The 23,966-nt window shown below is 40.8% G+C and overlaps 1 protein-coding gene across 1 annotated transcript; it reads right to left on the bottom strand.

Annotated features, from left to right (window-relative positions):
- Positions 1 to 161: 161 nt before the first annotated feature.
- lrrc1 (leucine rich repeat containing 1) lies at positions 162 to 22,894 on the bottom strand. The gene is made up of 14 exons (XM_084562111.1): positions 22,231 to 22,894; positions 14,639 to 14,756; positions 13,891 to 13,969; positions 12,341 to 12,430; positions 9,266 to 9,322; positions 9,045 to 9,108; positions 8,452 to 8,526; positions 8,015 to 8,159; positions 7,635 to 7,753; positions 6,092 to 6,175; positions 4,279 to 4,394; positions 3,667 to 3,839; positions 2,483 to 2,625; positions 162 to 1,938 (listed from the first exon to the last, which is right to left on the bottom strand). Exons 1-14 carry the CDS (start codon positions 22,387 to 22,389, stop codon positions 1,780 to 1,782), a joined length of 1,581 nt encoding a protein of 526 aa, XP_084418237.1. The 5' UTR covers positions 22,390 to 22,894; the 3' UTR covers positions 162 to 1,779.
- Between the last annotated feature and the right edge of the window lie 1,072 nt (positions 22,895 to 23,966).

Below are 23,966 nucleotides of genomic sequence, written 5' to 3'. Positions count from 1 at the left end.
TAGGACGATGCATCATTAGATGCAGATTCTTATATATCTGTAGCTTTGCTTTCACTGTTTGTGATGTGGTGACCACAATCTATACATATATATATATATATATATGTAAATATATATATGGTATGCATTATAGATAAAGCATGCTAGTATCAGTACAACATGCAGCACGTGCAGGGCAGACAAGTCACATGCTGGCAGCGCATTACAGCAACATCATGCACTACTGGACAGACAGAGAAAGCAATGAAAGGGTCAGGAAATGGAATTTATTGTACTGCCTCAACAAGCTAGTTTACTCAGTATATTATTTTAGACACTGGGTAGTTAAAAAAAGACTCCATATTTATATCTGACAAGTAAATTCAGTTTTTATTAGCCGAGGTGACATCAAGCAAGAAAGTAATTGATACCTCTTTAACAGGCTGATTAATATAAATTAAAGGAATAACAAGCATGTTTAGTGTTGCACTCGTTTTTATTGATCAGTGGTTAAAAAGTCATCCAAACCTCCATATCTCCATGTGAGATCTATCTTGTGCAGTTTGATCAGAGAAATAATTAAAAACATAAAACCAACAGTTGAACCAATTTCCCTGGTCCGTATTTTTTTTTTCTTTTTTCTTTTTTTTTTGCAATCAATTTAAAAACAAAATAATACAATTTATCTTGTACCATTTATAAACGAATAAGATTTGAGCAACGCTGAGAAGTGCATTAAAGTGGAACTTTAACAACTGCATTTTTAAAGGATGCCACCCTTTTGGCGTCTTCCTCAACACCAACACCTCTGTGATTATTCTGTACAGTACTCTCTGTTAAAGGGAAAGAAATCTTAAAAAATAAAAAATAATAATAGCAAAAATACAGCTGTTTTTGGCATCTATTTGGAAAAACATCGCAAAGCAGTAAAGCACGGCACATATAAATACGACAGCATTGTTACTTCTGCATAATTACACTGCAGATGAGTAATTTAAAGTTTGATGTGCAGTACTTAATTAATGAATCTATTTATTATCCAAAAAAAAAAAAGAGGTGTAAATGTTTTTAAATGAACGAAAAAAAAAACAAAAAAAAACAGGATCCAAGGCCATCCGCTCAACCAATGACAATTATATGGATCGAATAAGACATTAGTGACTTTGTTTTGTTCATGGCTTTGATTAAAAAAAAAAAAAAAAAAAAAGAAAGTTGTACCAAGTTTGAAAAAGAAATTTGCTATACATTTTTATTTACATCTGAGCTGCCAAAAATATAAAAGTATCCATATTCACAAGAGACTATACAATACTCCTCAATCAGTAGGTCCAAAAACTCCTGCTTTTGTTTCCCCAAAGTATAAAAAGAAGTATTCACCCAGTGTTTTAAAAAAGATATAGAACAATATATAATACATTTAAGAAGGTCTGACCATATTATAAAGATTTATTATAGTGCAACTACCTAAAGTATATTTAAAAACAAAACAAAAAGAGTCTTTTAAAATCTCTTTTAAAAGGAGCATCTCTGTGCAGATTATTGCTGTGGACATTATTTAAAAAGAGGAAGGCACGGCGGCCCTGGTAGCATGTATCGCACAGGACTGGAGATGGAGTAAGGTTACAGGCGTCCCAGGGTTTAATCACAGGAAGGGGGTAGGCCACACCGGGGGTTTGTAGGTAAAAGAAAAAAACAAAAATGGGGGCTGCGGGGGGATGTGCAGGACAACACGGCGAGACACAGGAGGTTTAAAAAAAAAAAAAAAAAAAAAGAAGAAAAAAAACATTTCTGAGGTAAAGGTCACACAGACGTTGTCACTCTGTCTGCAGCGTTATTGACCTCGTTTTTGTTGGAGTCCAGGCCTTTGGCGGCGTTCATGTCGTTGCGGAGGTTCTCGGCCGCTTTCTTCATAGTTTTCAGCTCACCGGGGTGAGGCGTGGCCCGCCTAAGTAGTGTTCCCTGTGTGGGGGGGGGAAACAGATTCAGAGTATTGGTGCATTTCTTATACCTGCTGCAGAACAAACCCGCTTTAACAGAAAAGCTCAGTACAGGCGAGTTAAAAGGACAAGACAGTTAAAAAACAAAGTGACTTCATTTCAGGAAGAGTTTTTGTTAAGCAACAAGTCAAACTATTTCAGCTATTGATCTTTTTTGTTTAATTCTGGAGGTAAAAATGTCTAGTTTTAGTGGCGTCGCTCTGTGCATGTAATTATTTTGTAGCATCTAAGCATACTGGTGATAGCATTTAGCCTATAATACCTGTAGGCTAATCCTGCTTCTCTAATACGAACATTAAAGGATAAAGATAACTCAGGGAGCCATGATGCTCAATTAGATGTATTTGGATACACAGGGAATATTTCTTAGGATGAGGAATTCGTCGTTTTGGATTTATTGATAAGAATAAAAATACTGAATATCCTCAGCCGTAACGTTTCACAATGGAAAATACTTCAGTAAACCACTGTGTGCGACATGATGCCTTTGAGCTTGCTGGTCTCACCGTGTCATCATCCTCCTCCTCATCACCATCATCTAGGAAGTGAATGGCACTGATCCTGTTCACGGCCTTGTTGTCCCACGTCTCATCGGCCATGTCATTCACCAAGCTCTCCAAGGCTCCAAAGCGAGTAAGGTTATCAGAGCCTGGGGATGTTAAAGAAGAGACGACATATGATGTATCAGTGGAATTCATGCACACAGTGAAATGCTCAGACAAAAACTGAAAGTGCAAGCTCGAGTGAATATTTTAGCGGACTAAAATCAATATAGTTGTTACGACTGCTTCTCTGCGAGCTGCCAACGCAAGGAATGAAAGCTGTCACACAACCCAGCGCTAATAAGAGAGCCTGAAACTGCCAGATCACAGTTTCAAATCCCAGCTTAGTCACAGGCTTACAGCAACACAATCTTCCCTGCCCCCAGCCTCAACCTCAATCGCCTGTACTACACCAGTTGCTGCATTTCTTTCACAAGACACAACGTCACAAAACTAATTCACAGTTCTGTTTGAGGTCAAAACAAGCATCTTTTCAAAAGCAAAGCAATTCGCAACGAACCAAAAATACTACACAGATCAAGGCAAATGTGTGAATGACAGCACAGGAAAGTTACTACAATAAACTGTTGTACTAGGCAGAGACAGAGCCGGCCCTCGACCGCATCTCTCCACCCAGTGGGTGAGCTTTTAATGGCAGCAGGCCAACCGCTACTAAGCCTCTTTAGCCGTCCGATCCAACACATTTCTGAAAAAAAAAATAAAATAACCAAGGAGGGCCTCAAGGGACGGGAGAGGGCCTGATCTGTTAGAAGCGCTGTGATCTCTTACGGGACCTCGTAATCAACAGATACTGCAGGAAAAGGATCAGAGGGCAAGGAACACGCTGTGCTTCCCCGAGCAGATCATGTGATACTGTCATCAAAACCGCAGGGCACTAAATACTCTGAGACGATGCAAGGACTGATGAGGAGTATTACTCAAATGTCATAGAGCTGGCACCAAGTCCTCCTTTCACTCTAAAAGAAGTGCGTCACTTTAAGAGCATGGACACGCTGATCTACTTGCATGTATTTACAGTACATTCAGCATTTTAAATTAGAGAGTTACTGCTCCTGACTGCACAGATGTTTTGTGGTTACTCAAAGACTCCTGATTATGTCAGGCTTCAACTTGATAGAAATAATTACCTTTATTGTCTGGTTCGTAGGGCTGTTGAGGCAGCAGCACGCAGGTGAGCACCTTCTCTCCTGACTCAGGATCCTCATCAGTCTGAAAGGTGAGGAGTGGCTGTGACTGGTTCTCCGATAACCATAAGGCCTTCAGTCGGAGTGTGATCAGAGACATCGGCAAGTGGGTGAGCCTGAACACAGACGGGAAATAAATCATTGCATCAGCAGCCCACCACATACCTACTGGTTCTCATCTCCAAAACATACAGCCTGGATAAGGGCAGTTGTTTGGTCTATGTGGGGGGGCAGCAGAAGGGGGGGGCTCTTTCCAGACACAGAGCTGGACATGCCTGAGTGTGACTCAAGCAGCAGATATGTACAGCTTTCTCCGAAGACAAAGCTTAGAGAAAAACAGGTACAGGCATAGAAACAAAAGCCAAGACAAGATCTGACTGATAAAATAATAATAATAATAATGATCTTTGCAGACCAGAAAGTATAAGTACAAGCACAATGAAACTAAAGTTAAATCATGTCTCATCATTCAATTCACTTCACACTACTGATTATTAAGGAGCGTTTTTACAGTCTCCGTCTCTGCCGCCACGAGACTAGTGTTTGTGAGCGTACCGGTTTCCAGAGACGTCGAGCACATGCAGCTCTGTGGCCTGGGACAGCTCTGACGGTATCCTCGTCAGTCGGTTTTCTCGTACACAGAAGACATTCAGACCGCTGCAGCCCCCGATCTAGGAGAGACAAAGGAGAGACAAAATGATCAGGCTGCACGTATTTTTTGCCATAGCATTAAAATGCAACCTAGATGCTGATTTTTTTTTTTTTTTTTAAACAGTCCCCCACCAACAGAAACCAGAGTAAATCTATTGTCAGCAGTTGGGCACTTTGTCCCAGAATTGGTGATCCTGACAGCAAACCAATGAAATGTCAATGAGATGTGGCAGAGGGACCTAAAATTAGGAACAATTAGGCTTAGTAGCCAGACAAAACAAAGGCCTGATGGACCATCTGAACTTGTAATCTATTAATCTGCTCAGAGACACATGTTAACAAGCATAGCTAGGTTCATCATGCTAAAAGGTGCAGGTTAAGCGCATCAGATTAGTAAAAGTGATAGGTGCTCAACGCATTCACGCGTGGGAATAAATTCAGTAGTAACGGTTGTTTGTTCTCATGAAAGCCCAGACACGATTCAGCCACAAAAGAAAAGTGTTATGGGCAATTAAAGTGAATAAAACTGGGTCAATGTTCAAGTAAACGCTGTCACTGTTAAGAGATGTCATGCAATGCCTCTGTGAAAAAAACAGTGATGGCGTCGATTCATTATCTAGGCCAAGTGTGTTGAACTGTTTTCTTTCTCTAAACACTGCAGGCTTTTCATCAATAAGACACAATGGTCTTTCAGACGGAGCTTTAAACCAGGCGTGCCTTCACTTAAACAGACAAGAGGTTAGAAAAGAATGTCACATACAAACACAATGGGCACACTCAAAACACGGCCGAGGCTGAGGCAGGCAGACGACAGAGAAGTAAAAATGGAAGGAGGGAGCGCAACAAGCGGGAGCATTGTTGAGGTGAATGTGAATGAACTTTAGTTGAGTTTTAATTCGGTAGAATGAAATCTAATCTTGCATAAAATATCTTGCATTAAAGCATTATATTAAAATAACGCCAGTCTGACTGAACGACATTACATGAAGGGACTCAAAACTGTTTGAATTTCACTGTGTCACAACTACACAGATCAGGCATAACATTATGACCACCTTCCTAATATTGTGTAGATCTCCCTTGTGCCTCCAAAACAGTTCATCATCAGAGGACATGGACCTTCTGAGGGTGTCCTGTGGTGTCTGGCGACAGGATGTTGTTAGTGGGGGGCCTCTGTGGATCATCCCACAGATACTTGATCAGTTTGGGATCTAGTGAATCTGGAGGCCAGGTCAACACCTTGTGCTGTTTTTCATGTTTTTTTTTAGTTGTTCCTAAACCGTTTTTGTGTGTGTGCCTGTGTCAGGCTGCATCCTGCTGGGGATGGCTGCTGCCATCAAGGAGTGTCATTGCTATGAGGTGGGGGTGCCTGGTCTGGTCTAGGTGGGTGGCACATGTCTAAGTAACATCCACACAAATACCAGGTCCAAAAGTTTCCCAGCAGAACATCGTATTGTCACAAGATGGTCAATGTTATTTACTTCTCCTGTCATAATGTTATGCCTGATCGGTGTATAGTTTCACTCTAAGTTGCGCCACTTTTTGGCGATACATCACTAAAGACCCGTCAGTGTAGAACATGTTTAGGTTTTCAGGTCAGGCAAAAATGTAATATTAAACTTAAGTGGACATGTGATTAAAGTTTTTGGTTGTCAGTCGCCTCTCAACAAACTACGTCCTACGTCTGAGTGAGATGATCTGTAAATGAAGAGCTTACCTCCTTAGGTAATGACATTAGCTGGTTTCTGTCACAGTTGAAGTTGGAGAGTCGCTTCAACTTCCCGACACTCCTAGGCAAACTCTGTAACGGTAACCAAAACAGCAAAAACCATCAATATGAGCTTGAGAGGTTTTTAAACACGGGTTTCATGCTCGCAAGCATTCAGGGGGCAACACCACTTTGGTAGCAATAAGGTTGTAGTCAACCGTTGTTATCAGTAGTTACTGACTTACTGACTATTAGGATAGTTATCAGGTATGTCAATAAAACTGAACAGAACTTTTGTTGCCCTTTTATCCTCTCCTGATGAGAAACACATGACACACAGCTAGGTCTGGGAAGCCATGTAGTCCAGACCATGCAGAGAACATCAATCAATTAGCTCTCTGAAATGGTGAAATATTAACCAAATCCCTAAACTACTCAAACCCACACACATTTTTCATTCATCTTTTTTTCTTTTTTCTTTTTTTTTTTGTGGACGTTGCAGTTTGAAGCCACGATTCAAAGCAGAGATATGCCAAGAAGAAGAAGAAGTAGAGCTGCTTTCTCCCCTTAGCTTTCTCCGGTGATGACGTTCCACAGAAACCCGTTTATAAAGAAAAAAAGGCGCATTAAGTATTTAATTTCCTCATTTGTGTAGACTCATTAAAACGGTCTGTCCTATTGATCAGTTTATCTGTAAAAAGGAAATGACTATGGCCAATCAAATCCTCCACATTTCAGCAGTATAGTGTAGGGCTTTCATGCACTTTGTTGCTCACAATCCTTTCATTTATCACCACGCAAGTAGAAAGAAAGTGGTGGGAGTGGCCATGTGTGCACAGCTTTGTTTCACTCACTGCGTGTCCATGACGCTCTCTGTATCTTCAGAAATAACTTTATGGTGTTTCCTTTAAAATTTAGGAACGACGTATTCCTAAATCTGAAAACATAGGTTGTGCCAGTGTTGTTGGCATAGCCTAGCATAAAAAAAGAGTTGATTCTTGTATGCTTTACGTGAACTCAAAAGTTCCTTTCACCATGGGTGTGGTTTTGATGCAGACTATTAGATTAGAGTCAAAAAGAAATGTGCAGACTTAATGTAATTTGGAAGATGCGGTTCTCTGCATGTCATGTATTTAGGTTAACTTTAAACATATGCACGTCAACAGTCTGCACGTCAGCCTTGGCTATAGCTTTTTTTCCCCGAGTTTGCCTCGATGTGCCAGTCAAGACCAATCTCTGCACAATTTGTGTGATGATACCGATTATCCAATAATGTTTTAAATTAAATAAATCCCTCATGTTGTCTTCCTGTTGACCATGCAACTTTTGTCCTCTGTTTGACTATTTATAAAGCCTTAAATAAAATGTATCACCTAATTCTGTTACACATTTTCAGCCAATATCTTTTCAACTAATTTCTTTTTTTTTTTAGAATCCATGGGCAGTAGACCCATGTAAGACCATATTTATATCAAATGATATGATATTTAAACACTCACACTTGACCCGGAGGACCATACTAAAGTATATGCACAGTTTAAAAAAAACAAACCTGTAGCTGGTTCTCCGTGAGCACAAGTTCAGTAAGACTTTCACAGTTGCCAATGCTCTCTGGAAGATGCGTTAGCCTATTCTGGTCGACTTTCAAAATGGAGAGTTTCCTTAGTTTTCCTGCAATGAAAGAAAATGTATATATTTAAAATAATAAATCCTTGTATGCATGGATTAGCAATGAATTTATCATTTCTGGGTTGCATATCAGCTAGCCACATTAAGTTAACACCATATTTCATCTTCTGTGAGTTTAACATACACATGAAGTGAGAGGAGAAACAACCTGTTGGATAAGACTGCCCAAACATACACAAGATGAGCTCGCAAGGTAGCACAATCACTCTAATAAATAGGTTGAAGAACCGCCATGTAACATACCGATGCTTTCTGGCAGAGCTTCTATGTTGTTCTGAGACACGAGCAGGTCTGAGAGTGACACCAGGCCTCCCAGCTCCTCTGGAAGTCGCTCCAGTTTGTTTTCTGATACATCTAGACACAGCAGGCTTTTCATACTGCCCATCTCCTAAGGTTCGGAGCAAAGACTTGTGGTGAGCAAACACGTTAGAATAATACAGCAGCAAGGACACAGTAGAATCTGTACATGCATTTAAACTGGGGATACTCAGATAATGTCGAAAGGAATTATTACATGACATTTTACGTACGCTAACACAGCGTGACATTAATCCAAGACTAGACTTCTGTTATCAAGGGGCGTTTTTTTTTCTGTCAGAAATGTTCTTATTCAAAAGTCCACTTTTATGAAATACTATAATTAATAGACAGACAAAAACACATATGCATGACAAGCTTACTGCAGGTATTTCAGCCAGGTGGTTTCCATCCAGCCACAAGTCCTTTAAGCTGGCAAGATAGCCTATTGACTGGGGCTGTGCAGGAGGAAGAAATGCAGGAAATGGAAAGATTAGAGGCAGAAAAATAGAAAGACAGAAATAAAAACAACATACAAGAAGAAAACAAAAAGTATCAGTGATTTGTTTCTCATAATGTTGTTGATTTTATTTAAATCTTTCACAGGATAATTCACCTGGTGTGAATCATGGCTACTTTTAATTTGTCAAAAATACACATTAATTGGAATTTTATTATGGTATATCAACTACATAGCATTTTTCTAAATGTAGGCGTGAGTTATAAGTCAAATAAAACCCAAAAATAATTCTTGTCAGTCTGACTTTTTTCCGTTTCCGTCGGAAACTGTGAATCATTCATCCTCAGAGATAAACCCCTCACATAAGATTAAAACCACGGCGCAAAACAGATGGTCATCCTCCCGTCGAGGGATGCTAATCTAAGCAAGCATTACAAGGATAAGGAAATGGGAAAAGTTTTGGTCTGCTCATTTTGTGAAACATGTGGCGTTCCTCCGAGTAAACAGGCAACTCACCAAAGAGTACAATTCATTGTTGCCTAGGTCGAGTTCTTCAAGTCTGTGAAGCAGAGATAGAGACCTGTGGATGACAGATGGAAGTTAAAATACAGTCAAAATAAAATGTTTCTCCTCGAAATGTGTCTCTGGAGAAAATGCACTTCCTTCCCTTTGCACTCAGACACGTAATTATGCACAAACATGTCCACAAAAACCAGCACGCCTGGTTGAATACTTACTCTGGCAGGAATGTCAACACATTTTCTCTGAGTTCTAGTGATACCAAGTTGGAGAGGCTGCAATGACAAAAAGAAGGATGATTATGATATGTTTACCAAAAAAAAAAAAAAAAAAGTTTGATGATAGCTAAATATAGAAGGTCTCGTTTGCCATCAGATATCTGCAAACAGGAAGCACTTTGGAGGTGTGTCAGCCTTATCAAGGCAATAAAATTGCAGCAGCATAAACAACCGCTGCATACTTTAAATGTAGAGCAAAATGTCCGAAGGGGCCATCCCAGACCGAAGTACACTGTTATCTTCTTGCGTTTCTCGCTTTAGTACCGTTTATGTTCCCAAGTAATGCGCGATTTTATGACAATAACCGACTGGAACGGTGCAAAGTCTATGTTGTTGAGCCGGACGAAACAGTTCAGACTTCGTGTTGTGCAAGAGAACAAGCAAGGTGTCTTTCTCAACGGGAAAAGGATTGAGGATTGCCAAGCTAAAGTCAATTAGCTATACTCTTTCGCTGACATAAAACAAGCACTGCAGACGTAGATGCTTAAAAAGACAAATAAAGCAAATAAATACTGACCTGAGCCAAGGGGGTATGCTTGAGCAGATTGTAAATTCAGTCTATATGAAATCTAGACTCATCAGCTGTGAAAATGTGAAATGCTACAGCGAATTTTTCCCCTTTTTCCATAATCTCGTTTTCTGGGAGTGCTTTTCTTTCGCCAAAGCACATCACTGAGCCAGAGATTAAAAAGAAATCTCCCGGTCTTCCGCTTCTAGCATGCTCCGCCTGAAATCCTCTGGCTCCAGTGATCAGCTGAATGATGAAAACAACCACCTAACCGCATCAGGTTTCCGTGCACGCCGTCTCTCATCAGAAAGCCCTGCCATCTTAGCAGATAACCCACTGATGTAATTTAACCTCTTGGACATTTGTCTTATCTACTTCTTAAAAGCCACTGCGTGTTGCTCCAACTGCGTTATGGTTTTCATTACCTTCTTCCCCCGACATAGAGAAGGCCCTAAGTCATGAGTTATGCAAGACAAATATGGGACATATGTGGGGAGCATGCCGCACCACGAGGCAAACGGAGGAAGGAGAGGTAACCCTAAGACGCAGCACGCAGAATCAAAATAATGTAAATCAGGTATATATACACACATGTAAATTCTATTCTGAAGCCTGCAGCCATTGTCTATGTTGCGTTTGGGATTGTAATCAAATAATTTCTGAAAGAATTTGCCGCACAACAAATCTTTTGGAGGGGAGTGAAATCCGTCCTGTGCACGAAAAGCACAGCGTTGCTAGGAAGCACATAGTTTGCCAGCAAGCAGACCACAAATCAGAAGAAATATTAATGCCATTTCCAACGCAGCATTCAATTCAAACTGAACCGAAATCCTCTGTGACTTTATGGCTTTTACGGATTTTAGAGTTGGGTTTTGATGGTTGTTTGAAGTCTTGAGCAGTGAGTTTTTAACATGAGGAAGAATAATGATCGGACTTCGGAAAGATCAGGAGCACGACTGCAAACCTTTTACTTGTTTTGAACTCCATACTCCGTTAACATTAGCAAATAGCTACCAGAATCACAGGTGGGTGCCTCTCACTCACCCACCGTCTCATGCATGTATTTCGTTTTTTCAATGTGCCTGATCAACAAGTAATATGAACACAGAGAAATCTCAAAATGCTATGAATTCTTCGCACCTTCAGAATATTTATATCCCTTTAAATCCATCGTTGTGTAAAAGGGTTTAAAATCCTTTTGCCCCTGAATTCCTAACATCTACTAAAAACATCCCCTGTGGCACTTTGACCTAAGAGCACATAGTTTTTGTTATTAAATTAAATTACAACTGATCTCAACAATAAAAAAAAAAAAAGACCTCATAGGAATAAAAATGTTGGCATACACGCCCTTCTGGATTTACCATTACCTTTTATGAACAAAAACAATGCAGCCAAGGAGACGGTGCCGACTGGTGTAAGGAATGGTGTGGTTGGTGTGTTGTGGAAGAAATCAGGAAAGAGAAATACAAGAGAAACACTTGGACATCCTGTGTGTATATTTCCGTTCCCACCGGCTTTTACCATAAAACTTTTGTGCACTGACAGCTGAGCAAATGATCTGGATTGTGAAATTGTTTTTAGAAGGAACACTGCCATAGCATATGCTATCTGACTGTGTAGGAGGATCCACCATGCCCGCTGGCTAAAATAAACAGCATCAGTTCTCAGCCTGACTAATTTATCCGCAGGCAAAGACGCACACGGAGAAGTGTCACTCCTGAGGAATGTTTTTTTTTTTTTTTTTTTTTTTTAAAAGGAAAACTGTTGCTGCTCGTGCTTGGTGTTTTATTTCAGCTGACCAATATATAGATGGCACATCATGAAGGGGGATATTAAAACTTTTATGCCTTTAGTTATAATGAGAATGAAATAAATGTCTTTTGTTTTGTCACAATATTCTGAGACTACAATTAATGTGGGATTTCTAAATGCAGCTAAACTTGCTGGACAATGAACTTCTTTCTCATTACCAGAAAACAAGTTTGCCTCCCTACAATTTTTTTCTTGTGCGTCACGTTTGATGATTCAAATGTGTCAGAAAGCAGGGCTGGTAAACAACAGAAATCAGCCTAGAGGCTAAGGACGACGCTACGACGTTTACTTTTCGATATCATTCACTTAAACCTCTTCAGACTCAACGATGACTGAACTAGTGTCGAGTGCTGCTTTGGCCTAGATTTGAATTTATGGTTGAGATGGCAAAGACTCACAATTTAGTGGCAGAGGTTATAAACCTTCGCAGCGTCATAACATTGCTTCAGAAATGGGGCAATAATTGGATGTGTCATGTTTCAATTGCTGCTAATCGGAGCTAAACTCAATAAATACCTGACAACTGGAGAGACACGTAACCTCAAAATAAATGCTGATTAAACCATTTCCCCACAGCAGACCAAAGCCAGGTGTGAATAAGACTGTTGTCCAGAGGGATGAGGACAACAAAAGGGGGAAAGGTAAGAGTGAAGAAATGTTTTACTGGTAAAGGTGGCATTAAATGTACTTACTTCCCGATGTTATCCGGAAGAGATTGCAATGAAATATCATTGATGGAAAGGCATGTTAGATTCCGTAACTCAGGAAAGCTTTCAGGTAACCTGCAAGTGTAAGGAAGAGGCCACAGTGTGAGCTGCAAAGGGATTTACAAGAAGATTTAAAAAGCATTTTTAAACAGTAAACACTACAGGACTGAATTACTATACGCTGCTATAAACTCTTGCCATATTGTATGCCTCTGGACAATGTGACATTTATTTCCAGTAGCTCACGTACAGTGTGTCTGCTTCAAACATGCACCTGACACACAAACAGTCCATGACATTATCAGTTAACTAGTAAAAATAAAAAACGACTGTGCTCAGATCCCCATGAACAAAGCACAGTTTGCACTCACATCTTCTGCTTATACAAAATACAATACTTTAAAGACACAAATCCTTTAATATGAATTGAGCGAAGCAATGTGGTTGTGCCTCAGCCAAATGGAAATACTTAGATGCCACTTTGTGGTCACACAGCAGTAGGGATACAATTATGCTTCTAGCATCCTTTGATTTGTGGTTATCTCAGTTACTAATGGCAGCCCATTGCACTTATACTGCCTGCTTCTGCCTTGTAATTCTATCCAAAACACTATTTCGGATCAATAAATGCAAAGATCTTATTAAATTAAAGTAATTCACAAAGTCTTCAGAAATAAATCGTAAAGGTTTTGTATATTTGTGAAGCAGGCTCCCTGACTGGCCTTTCACCTGAAACCTGCCGCTGGAATGTGGACCCAGGCACACTCCCTGGCTTAAGTGTGAAGCTAAATGTAAACAATTAATCAGTCAATGTGAACTCAACATCCAGCGCTAAAAGTAAATCTGGAACTGGCCCTCAATCCAAAAAATAAAAAATAAAAATTGGTTGTGAAAAAGGTTTTGGTTTGTAATAATTTCTAATTTCTAGAAACAGTTCATGTGTGAACATAAAAGTAATTTATAGGGCAAAAAAATGACAGACTTTAATTTATTAAAAAACACAACATGATATCACTTCCCTGTAAAGCCATAGTTGTAACAACAGCTTTACGATTGAACAGCTGTAAGAGGAACTGATGTAAAAGTGCATAATTAGGTTACTACTGTCGAAAAACAGTGTGTGTGCACTTTAAAAGTATTGAACCCCAGTACCACAGTACCTACTAGTCATTGTTACCCACTAAATTCTACACTGCAAAACAATGGGGAACTTTTTTCCTCCCTGCCGAGGTGAAAATTAGACTTGATTAACACCACCCACACAATGAAAACCGCACTATGTGCAATCTGTCAGGAGTATAAACGTTCCTAACGACAAGCCTAACAGCAGAGGAGCGTAAAAAACACACACAGTGCAGATAAAGGAAATATAGACTCTTCTACACAACAAACATATGTTATATAACTATTTAATTAGTCTGGACAAATAAGCCTGTTTCGGAGATCTATAAATATAATAAGTGACAAAATCAGTAAAGGAATTAAATATGAAGACAGGTATCGGTTTTTAAACCAACAATGCCTGGCTTAATTACCTTGTTAATGGATTTCCACTGAAGTCTGCCACTTGGAGGGCTTTGCAGTATGAAATGCTCTCTGGAATTTCCATAATATCTATATGAGAGAAAAAGGCAATTTAATAAATCTACTAGGGTCTAGATTTATTTAAAAAAATAAAAAAAAGATGCAGCTGCAGTGAAACAACAATTAAAGAACATGTTAAAGGGAGTTGCTTTCGACAAAAACAACAATAATGGCAAATCTAATCTAGAATAAACTTGTTTTACTGTTAAACAGTTATGACACACAGCTCTCACTCTTTAAAACACATCTACTATGACAATTATGACTCATCGCAAACATGACTGTGTGTATAGTATAATGTTTGAACTTAACTTATGAGGCTTTTGAATTTACAGCGACAACTGTGCAAACAGTGGTTACTAGATGTAACTCCAGTTCCACGAGTACGAAAATACCCCTCAGCACATACTAATTTGAAAAGCCTGCTCCGTTACAAGAGGAACCTCCGTAAATACTGAAAAATACTGTATGAGCAGGTCTCTACAAACATCTTAGGGAGATTTACGCTAATGCAAACCATGATGTTGCATCAGCTTCACTGACGTGGAGCAAATCCGTCAATTTGATTTATTCACCGAATTTGGAGATGTTGCTCAACTGTGAAAATATAATCTGGCAGTCATGAACAAAAAATGCTAACAAATGCAGTTGCATGAGCAGTAACGTTCTGGTTTTCACTGTTGCATTTTCTCTTCTTACCATTTCGAGAGACATCCAGTTCTACCAGCTGCATAAAGTTGGCTATTTCTGGTGGAAGCCTCTGGATCTCATTGTCGCTCAGGCCAAGTTTTCTTAGTTTCGCCAGCTGGAAAAATTGCTGAAAGGTGAAGAAAAAAAATATATATAAATTTAAACAGCACTTTTTGACTTAAGACTTCCTGGACAGTTATTGGAAAATGTGATTTACCCAATGCACCAATATAATGAAACGTATTCTTGGATTACTCCTTCTGGTTTCTTATTAAATGCAACAGAAACACAGTTTTATTATGTGATTTCCCATGAATCGTTCGAACTGATTGCAACATGCACTTTACATTTAACTGTATGCGGCTTTATGTACGTCAAACAGCAAAATTCACATCTTTATACAGGCATAATTTTGTACCGCAGAAGCAAAAACCCTTCCCAGCATGTTCAGACTGACTGACTATATCTTAATTCTTAGTCACACAAATGCCTCTCTCAGCAGAAACATCCAGTCCTCCTCCAGTTGAAATACCGTAAGACATAACAAGTGTGTCATGATGGCTGCACGGCCAGTCTGATGATAGACGACAGATAACTGTACAGACTTGTTTCACGGAAGACATTATGGTCCACGTCACAGATGGTGACTGACAAGAATGGAGGGCCAAAGAAAGTAAAAAGGAATGATAAAGCTTAATAGTCAAATGAAAGGGCGCTTGTCAATTCTAAATGACTGACTGACACATCAACAACTCCATTTACCTTTGTTTTAGATGATTATTTTTCTTGGATATACCATGACCTGGATGACTGAAGTTTGATAATTCAATCCCAAGGTCCTGATATTATTTTTTCTTAATGGGAGCCATTAGTAATGTTATTAACACCTGGGGTATTCCTGCTACAACATGTCAAAATGTCATACATCAGCTTAAGTTGCAGGTAAACTGACAATAGACGACTAGAGAATTTGAACTGAAAGCAAAAGAAAGGAGCAGACTGAGGTACAAGACAATCTTCTAGTCAATAAAGTTTGTTAACATGAAAACACGAGTACAGAAATGAAGGCCAATCTGCAACCTCAACATGCTGGCTTTCGTTATTGTTCCATCAGATAACTAGCAAAAATAAAGGTTTTCAGTCTCCTTTTATTTCAAACAAAGAGAATGACACGGCCCCAAACACAAGTGTTACCTTTGGCTTTTTGGCAACTGGGATTTATCTTGAAAAACAAATTTTATTAAAGGCAGGACTTAAATTTACATAAAGATAACGTTTGTGTTCTCCACTGTGCCGTCCGGATATGCCAGGTCAAGGAAGAAAGATCCAAGTAGACTTATTTAAAAGGCAAAAAGCAATTATCACAAGCACATACTTGACGCCGCTTTAACAAGAGCAGACAGAGCCCTGCCTGTGTGGTGGAAATGCCGGCACTGAACAATACTGCTTCAGGTTCCCTTAAAGGTTCCTCTATGAAAAGAGAAAACTCATGAATTTCTCCTCTGGGCTTTGCAGTTTCTCAGCTTTGTTGGTTACAAGGAGTGCCAACTAGTCAGGAGGGTTCATCCAGTTGCAGCAGTTAAGTCAAAACCAATCAGTCCTTTAAGGCGACTGCTTCATTAGGTACAAAAACATTGCACATATACGGATAAATTAACACATTTGCAAGCACTTCCTGCTGCGACAGCTTTTTACTTCAAAATATTTGGGCGGCGCATAGCTTTCGGGAGAACAATTCACTCATTCAAAAGGTGAAATGTTGAAGGCTGTGGGATCTTTATTTCTAAGAGGAAGCTGCACAGTTGTTCCCCTTTGTCTGACTGGTGAACAGATAAGCCACGCAGCTCATAATTGTAAAATTAGCTTCACATTTTCAGTACATTAGCAGCCTTAATGATCCCCGATTAATACTTAATGATTGCGCCACCTCCCTAATATTTAACCGTACCACCTTCAAGCCACAGAACACAGTGTCTGCATGTTTGATGTGGCTGAGAAGGAAAAACGTTCGTGACATATGAACATAGGTGTGAATGCCATGTGTTGTTCATTATCTGCAGAGCAAACCCAGATAGAGGTCGCATTTTAATTATGTATGCCCAAGAGTCCAAAAGTCAAACTCCACCCTATTACAAAATGCGCATGTCGTTGCAAGGTCTTAAGACAATCAAACAGCCTCTAAGCCGTCATTTCATCAAGCGGACAAACCTCTATTACAATGTTTGTCTGAGCTTTTCATTCCCAACCGCCTCAATTTCACTTTCACATTTCACTGAAAAACATGTGTAGGTGCAGTCTTTGTCTCCTAAGCCGTCCTTTGAATGTCAAGAGAACAGCTCAAGGCCTGTCTGTTGGTTGTCAGTAGACACAATCATTTCCAGAGAACTTTTATTGTGAAGGAAGGGGGAAACAAAGCTAAATCGTGTGCAAAGTCAGTTTTGCCGAAGTGTTTATCACCATCAGACTTCCTGCTTGAACTTTGCCACTCCTTTATGACACAGCGATCGCAGTCAGAAACACAACACAGGTGCTCTGAAACCTTCAAGGCCGAGGCCTCGAAACTTTCATCCCCAGAGAAAACAAAACCAGTTTCATTCGCATGCTTTTCTATCTTGATGACAACAAAGACAATCAGATGAGGCACAAAGCGCATATAGATGGTCCTGCTGTATCATCAGCTGTTTGCAAAACCTGTTCTTCCCGTTAGACTCATTCGGCGCCCTGCCCCGAACGACCGCCGATGCGTGACACAGAAAAAAACAAAACAGGCCGAGTCGAGAATACATTAACAAGTCTCTCAAATCACAGGTCAGTGTCCAGTTTCACCTTCAGCAGTAGCTGGTGGAGCATTAGCGGAGGGCTAATGCGTGTGGGCACACACGCAAATTAGCCTACAATTGGTTTGTTTACTTTAGTCTGTATAATGCAGTGCTTGTGGTTTGTGTCATTTGAATTAAACAGCACGGGTGTCAAGTGTTTTGTGGAGTCTAATTAAAGGTTCGCTGTACGATTACGCGAATGTTACATGCACATGCAGTATTATATATCACAGCATAGGCTAGAGTTAAAAACGTCCCTGCCACATGTCAGAAACTGAGCGACTGCTCTACCTTTATGACACTTCCTGTAGATCACATGGGGGGGGGGGGTTAGTAAGTCAGTACGACCACCGGCTTCCTGCTCAGGGATTCCGAGCCCCACTCTCTTCACCACTTCACACAGGTCACAAACCCTGCAGCTTCCTGACTCTAACCGGATATTGTTTCTTCCCCTGCATCACCACTACCACTGTGTGTGTCATTTCTGATCATGCACAACAGCAGACACCCGAGAGGTCACTTAGGCCTGAACTAAAACTGCGAACAGCTCTTCTTTTTTATATCAGTTCATCAGCTTATCATATTCTTCAATCAATAATTCCGTCTATAAAATGTGTGAAATATGAAGAAAATGCTTTGATCCAAGCAGCACTGACCAATATATACAGTATGTTAGCACAGAATAAGAAACAAGCTCATACTCACATTCATTTGAGTGGCTGGAACCAATACCTTGTTTGCATTTTTTGCTTGAAATGATTTAAAGCAGTTAAAATTTTGCTATTTTTAACTGACTGACTAATTTACAGATATTTTTAGCGCTAGCATGCAAGGCATTTTTGTTTGGCACTTTCTGCAAGGAAGGTCATTTGCAGACTGTCAGGTTGGAAAATATAATAAACTCACGACTGCTGCTAACAAATGCATTTATTTATTTGTCGGCTCAATAAATTATTTAGTCTACAAAATCCACCCCAGGTCGTGTCTTTGAATTTGCTTTGTTCAACCAACAGACTAAAATATATTTAGTTTCCTACATGTGTTGAAGGAAACTATCCAATAGTCTTCATTAATATTGAAAACTTAATGCACAATCCATGGTCTTAAGACGATCACATAGTCCCTAATCCGTCATTTCATTGTGCAATGCTTGTCTGAGCTGTTAGATCCTAACCACCTTAATTTCGCTTTCACAGAAAAAAACATTTGTTGGTGCAGTTTCTATCTGCTGAGTCAGACTCCCAATCACAAGTGAACAGCTCGTGGCTGTGATTGCTTCCTGTAAATGTGACAGACCAGGAACTGAATTAAACTCCGTCTATTAACCAATCAATTAATCAACTAGCTGTCCTATAAGTGCATAAGATGCAAATAAAGGAGTTCTGGTTAAGACCATTGATGTAAAAACACTCATTCAAAGCTCTTTGGAATGTGTCACTGTGGATGGAGACAGTGGAAACTGCATTCATTTTTAAACTGGATCAACTGGCAAGAACATTTCAACAGCCAGCTAGTCTTGCATTCCTATTCTTCCTCTAGTTTGAGTGCTGTTGTTTAGTGAGCTAACAAATGCTATTTACAAACCAGACTGACGGTATGTACTGTATTCAAATGGCCCGCTGCTTAAACGAAACTTTGAGTAAACAGAAAGTGACTGTTTGCCCAACCGGAGCACTGCCTCAGCGCAAATAAAACATAAAACAATTAAATGAACAAAAGAGAAACAGGGCCTTGACTTGGTCTGTGGATTTTTTTTTCTTTTTCTTTGTTACACAACTGGAACTAGATCTGCTTGTGTTCAACTTGCCTCATCTTGTCACTGTAGAAACACACCTTCGCCGTTTCATCTCGCCATTAAAAACTCCCCAGTGCATGTTTTTATCTGCCTGCCGGTGGAAATGATTGACTGGAAATATGTTACCATGTCAAGGCTTTGTTTCGTCATTGTCGATAGAGTAATAAAGTTAGTGGTCAGCATCAGTGTATTCACTTAGCCACCTCCGAGGCAAATGGGATGAGGCCGCACAGAGAGCACTGAGCTGGACTGATACAAGGGTTTATCCGCTTGGATGTTTCTTGGGTTCACTCAGCAAGCATTGATGACATTAGTTACATGCCAAAGAGCACAATAAAGAGTTTCTGTTGTCGGCATGCAAATAATCCCACCCCTCCATCCGCTATACATGCTTAGGATATTTGTGAGCTGAGCACAGACATTTCTGAACTGTCCTGCAGTCTCGTGTGTGCCGTCACAATGGGAGTGCACCTGCCGATCACGTCCTCGCAGACGTAGACGACGGAACGAGGCTTTACTGTGTCTCGCCCGGCGAGCGTGACGTCTCCTCTCCGGGTCGGTTCATGGTTTCACTGGTCTGTACTTTACAATTCAGGTCATCGGTTCATTATGTCTTCATTAGAAAACACTAGCACATACAATCGCCCGAGTGGGACAACAACAAAACACATAATGCCGTCTTTGTTTTTGGTCAGAATACCTGTCCCTGTGCTTTTCTGCAGCAGACAAAGTGGGCTGTGTGGCACGGCCATGGGAGGTTGCTCACATTATCTCTGTTCCATCAAATTTCTATGTGCATGCCAGCGAAAAAAATATGCTGTCAGAAGCCTTTTCAATCCTTTCTGGACTTCTCTAAATTGTAAACCGTATCACTCTATTGCCAGTGCTACTACTTGAAGGATTGAAAGGCTTAAGCTGCAGCTATGTTTTATATAAACACGTGAATGCAACAAAGAAATGCACAAAAGGCACAAAATAGTCTAACTGGCTTGCCATCTGGCCCACCATGAGCATGATATATGAAGCTATGACCAACTGAAGTGTTACTGCATATTCTAAAGTTAGGAAAACCCAATAAACTACGATCTTTGTTTTTGAAGGTTACAGTGAGAACGCCTAACACTTTCTCAAGCTGCAAATCCACTCCTTAGAGTTGAGCTGAGAGCAACTTCTGCAGCAAAACCAGTTTTGCCTGAAAAAGCTAACGAGATAATGCTTAAAAAAAACACACACACACGAAGTCAGCAGCCACTGTTGCAGCTCTAGGGTCTACAGATGTCTGAAAACACGCCACAGGTGAGGCAGCTTTCCGTTTCAAGCACAGACGGAGAAAACCTTAACGAACCATTCCTGCAAAGGATTTGAAATAACAAATTTCAAATCCTCGGAGCAGTATCCCACCTAATCCAGAGTCACAAGCACGAAGACTGGGATTGTGTATCCATACTTCACCAAGCACGTCAGTAATTCACACTGAGTGGCCCACAGTCCCTCTGCGTGGTTTCTATTAAACAGAAATAGCACCACTGTGATGGAGCGCTTCAATCTCTGTATGATTCAGAACATGTGTTTGTAAAGACTCAGACGAGCCGCGTTTCAAAGTTGTTTTTCCTACAGCTGATGGATGGTTTCGAGTTAATTATTATATTAACTATGTGGAGATTTTGTCAATTACAAAACGTATAAACATTTACGCGATGAACCATCCGCCGGTTGCAGCTTTGCAAGTTTGTAAATGTTGCTAACTTTCCTCATAATGAATTCAACACTCTTGGCTTCCCCCCTTGAGCTTGGGAAATCTGAGGCGTCACATTTACAAGTGCAGACTAAATAACTTGGAGATGCATGGATCAAATATGTCAGATTGGTATTAGCTGCAGACGGCACCAGCCATCATATGACCAATCCACAGTAGAGGGTTTTTATTCTTGCTAATTTCATTAGAAGATTCACTCTCTCTTTCAGTCATGGCGGGAAGTCGGCTCAGTTTTTGCTGGCACAGACTTCCTTGCCCCCGTTTTACTTAAAATCCGATCCAGTCACTTTGACGCATGTTTTGAATTTCAATAAAAAAAGAACAGGATTTGGTAAAAGGAGGTATGCTGCGTTGCGGTATCGGACATCCCTGAACTGACTAAGGAAAGTTTTCGAGCGATAACGACAGATATTTCCTGTCATCTCCTGGTTTTATCGCAAAACACACTTGCCTGACCTTTTCCATAGCAGGAAAAGGAGGGAGCTTTTATTTTAAACCTATTTTTGAGGTCAGTAATTAACCTCCAGTTAGTGTTTTTTCCATCATGGCTGAGCCAAACTGTCTTATTTGGAGCAGTGAACGCCTCATCCTGATGATATTTCCCTTCATTCTTATCAGTCCGAATAAACAGTGCACGCATGTTGAGTTTTCTCAACGACATTGCGTCACTCATCCAAGAGGCTTCTTCAGTTCCAAGATGACAGATTAGGTTTTTATTAGGAACATCTGTGGGTGGTGCACAATTGAAACTCACAAGACTCGAGGTCTGTAAACAACCCAACACTCACCTGTAGGTGTAGGCCTGTAGGCATACATTTAAACTTGTGTGAGTGTATTAATGTTGCTAAACTCTTAACTCTTGTGTGTTCAGTCATGGCTCTTTTTTACCCTTTTACTTTCAGACAGGTGGTTTAAACACAAACCTGTTCACCTGTCCAGACAGGTTTGACATATCAGGGACAATGTGAAGGCTTAGCAGGGAGTTATGAAAAATTGTTATGGTCAAAATCTAGACTGTAGTTCAGTTAACCTGTGGTGGGAGGTGTAGTTCCGGGTAAACCGCCTGCCTTGCTGATCTTGCGTAATTATTGTCCCCTGGTCCCACCGGACTCTCACGGGATGCCTGATCAGCTCAGTGAGCAGCTCAGTCAGAAACACTTTAACCAGACGCACACATTAACACGCTGCCATTTAAATCGCCGAGCTTCAGGCTGCCTGTCTTCCTGCTTACCTTGGGCAAGTCCCGGAGTTGGTTGGCATCCAGCAACAGCTCCTCCAAACTCCGTCCGTAGCGATAAATCTCATCGGGCACATACAGCAGGGAGCAGTGGCGTTTATCGATCATCTCCACATGACGGTTGCACCGCCACAGGGGTATACAGTGAAACATCACGGGAGGAGGGGGGGAGAGAGCTGCAAATAAATCTCGTAGCCGTGCGTTAAACCAAAACGGCGGCACGGAGAAGGCAGCAGCAGCAGCAGAAGAGGAGGAGGAGGAGGTGGAGGTGGAGGAGGAGAAGGAGGGGGATGCAACAGATTGCTGCTACGGCGGGACAGTTCAGCGTTAAAACACGGTGCTCTCCCCGGGAAGTAAACACCGAAACTCCGGCTGTAAATGAGTCGAGCTGGCGTCCGTCAGGTCGCGACGAACATGGGGATTTCTCCGTCGTTGTCTCACTTTGTACTTTGTAGGCACCTGTTTTTTTTTCTTCTCTCTCTCTCGTTATCTGTTCACTCCGGCTCCTCGTCTCCGTTGTCGACTCTCTGTCGCTTTTAAAAATCCTTCTTCAAAGCTTAGTGATAAAAAAACAAACACGGGCTACATCTCAGTGTGTAGAGGAAGGTGGCACACTCGTTTTTTTTTTTCCTCTTCCCCCGAGTTAATTTCCTCTCCCGTCCAGTTTGTGACCCGGAACATTCACTCCCTCATTCCAATCCTACGTCATCATTCCCGGCTGCTCCTCCTCCCTCCCTCCGGTCCCTCCTCTGGATGGTCCCGTCCCGCACAGGGACGCCATGATGGGGCACAGAGGACTGACAGCTGCCCAACACAAACTCTGGAGTGTTTATTTCGAAAACAGTGTCTGAATGGCCTTTGAAGTGTCAGTAGCTGAACTTTTGCCGCAATTAGACACGAGTTAAAGGTGTTTATACGGCATTTACATTTTAGTGTCTTCATTTTATGCTTATTTATTCCGCCCCAGTTAATTTCACGGGGAATCCCGCATGGTTTGACATGGTTATCACATCCCACTGTTAAGATTTACAAGTTACAGACAGAATTACCCATAAAAAAATAACCTAAACAAACCGTAACATAACCACTGTACTTTGGTACTTTTACTTAAACGGGGTTTTATATGCAGTAGTTCCACAACCTACAATAAAGTGAAATTATTATTATTATGATTTAGGCTTTTGAATTTGACATCCAAATACTGCAATGAGACACAATTAAAGACTAGCTTGTGTGTGGGCACGCACTTTATGGTCACTTTATTAGGTACCTGCCTAGCACTGGGTCTGATCTCCAGCTTATACACAGATGAGCCACAACATTAAAACCACTGACTGGAAAAGTAAATAATATTGACCGTCTTGTGACAATATAATGTTCTGCTGGGAAACATTTGGACCTGGTATTTGTGTGGATGTTACTTAGACATGTACCACCCACCTAGACCAGACCAGGCACCCCCACCCCATTAGAGATGACATTCCTTGATGACGGCAGCCATCCCCAGCAGGATGCAGCCTGACACAGACACACACACACACAAATGGTTTAGGAACAACTAAAAAAAAACCAAAAAAAACATGAAAGACAGCATAAGGTGTTGACCTTGCCTCCAAATTCACTAGATCCCAAACTGATCAAGTATCCGTGGAATGATCCACAGAGGCCCCTCCCCTCAACCCGTAGGACCCAAAGGCCCCCACTAACAACACCATCATCTATTTAAAGGC

The sequence above is a fragment of the Chelon labrosus genome, assembly GCF_963514085.1.
Source record: "Chelon labrosus genome assembly, chromosome: 15".
NCBI lineage: Eukaryota > Metazoa > Chordata > Actinopteri > Mugiliformes > Mugilidae > Chelon > Chelon labrosus.
This window is presented reverse-complemented; position numbering and strand designations above follow the sequence as displayed.

Excerpts from the sequence above, each read along its gene's own strand:
- lrrc1 (XM_084562111.1), bottom strand. The coding sequence starts at position 22,389 with ATGTTTCACTGTATACCCCTGTGGCGGTGCAACCGTCATGTGGAGATG. Across the intron at positions 13,970-14,638 it reads ACTGGATGTCTCTCGAAATG|ATATTATGGAAATTCCAGAG; the intron begins GTAAGAAGAGAA and ends TCTCTCATATAG. Across the intron at positions 12,431-13,890 it reads AGTGGAAATCCATTAACAAG|GTTACCTGAAAGCTTTCCTG; the intron begins GTAATTAAGCCA and ends TTACACTTGCAG.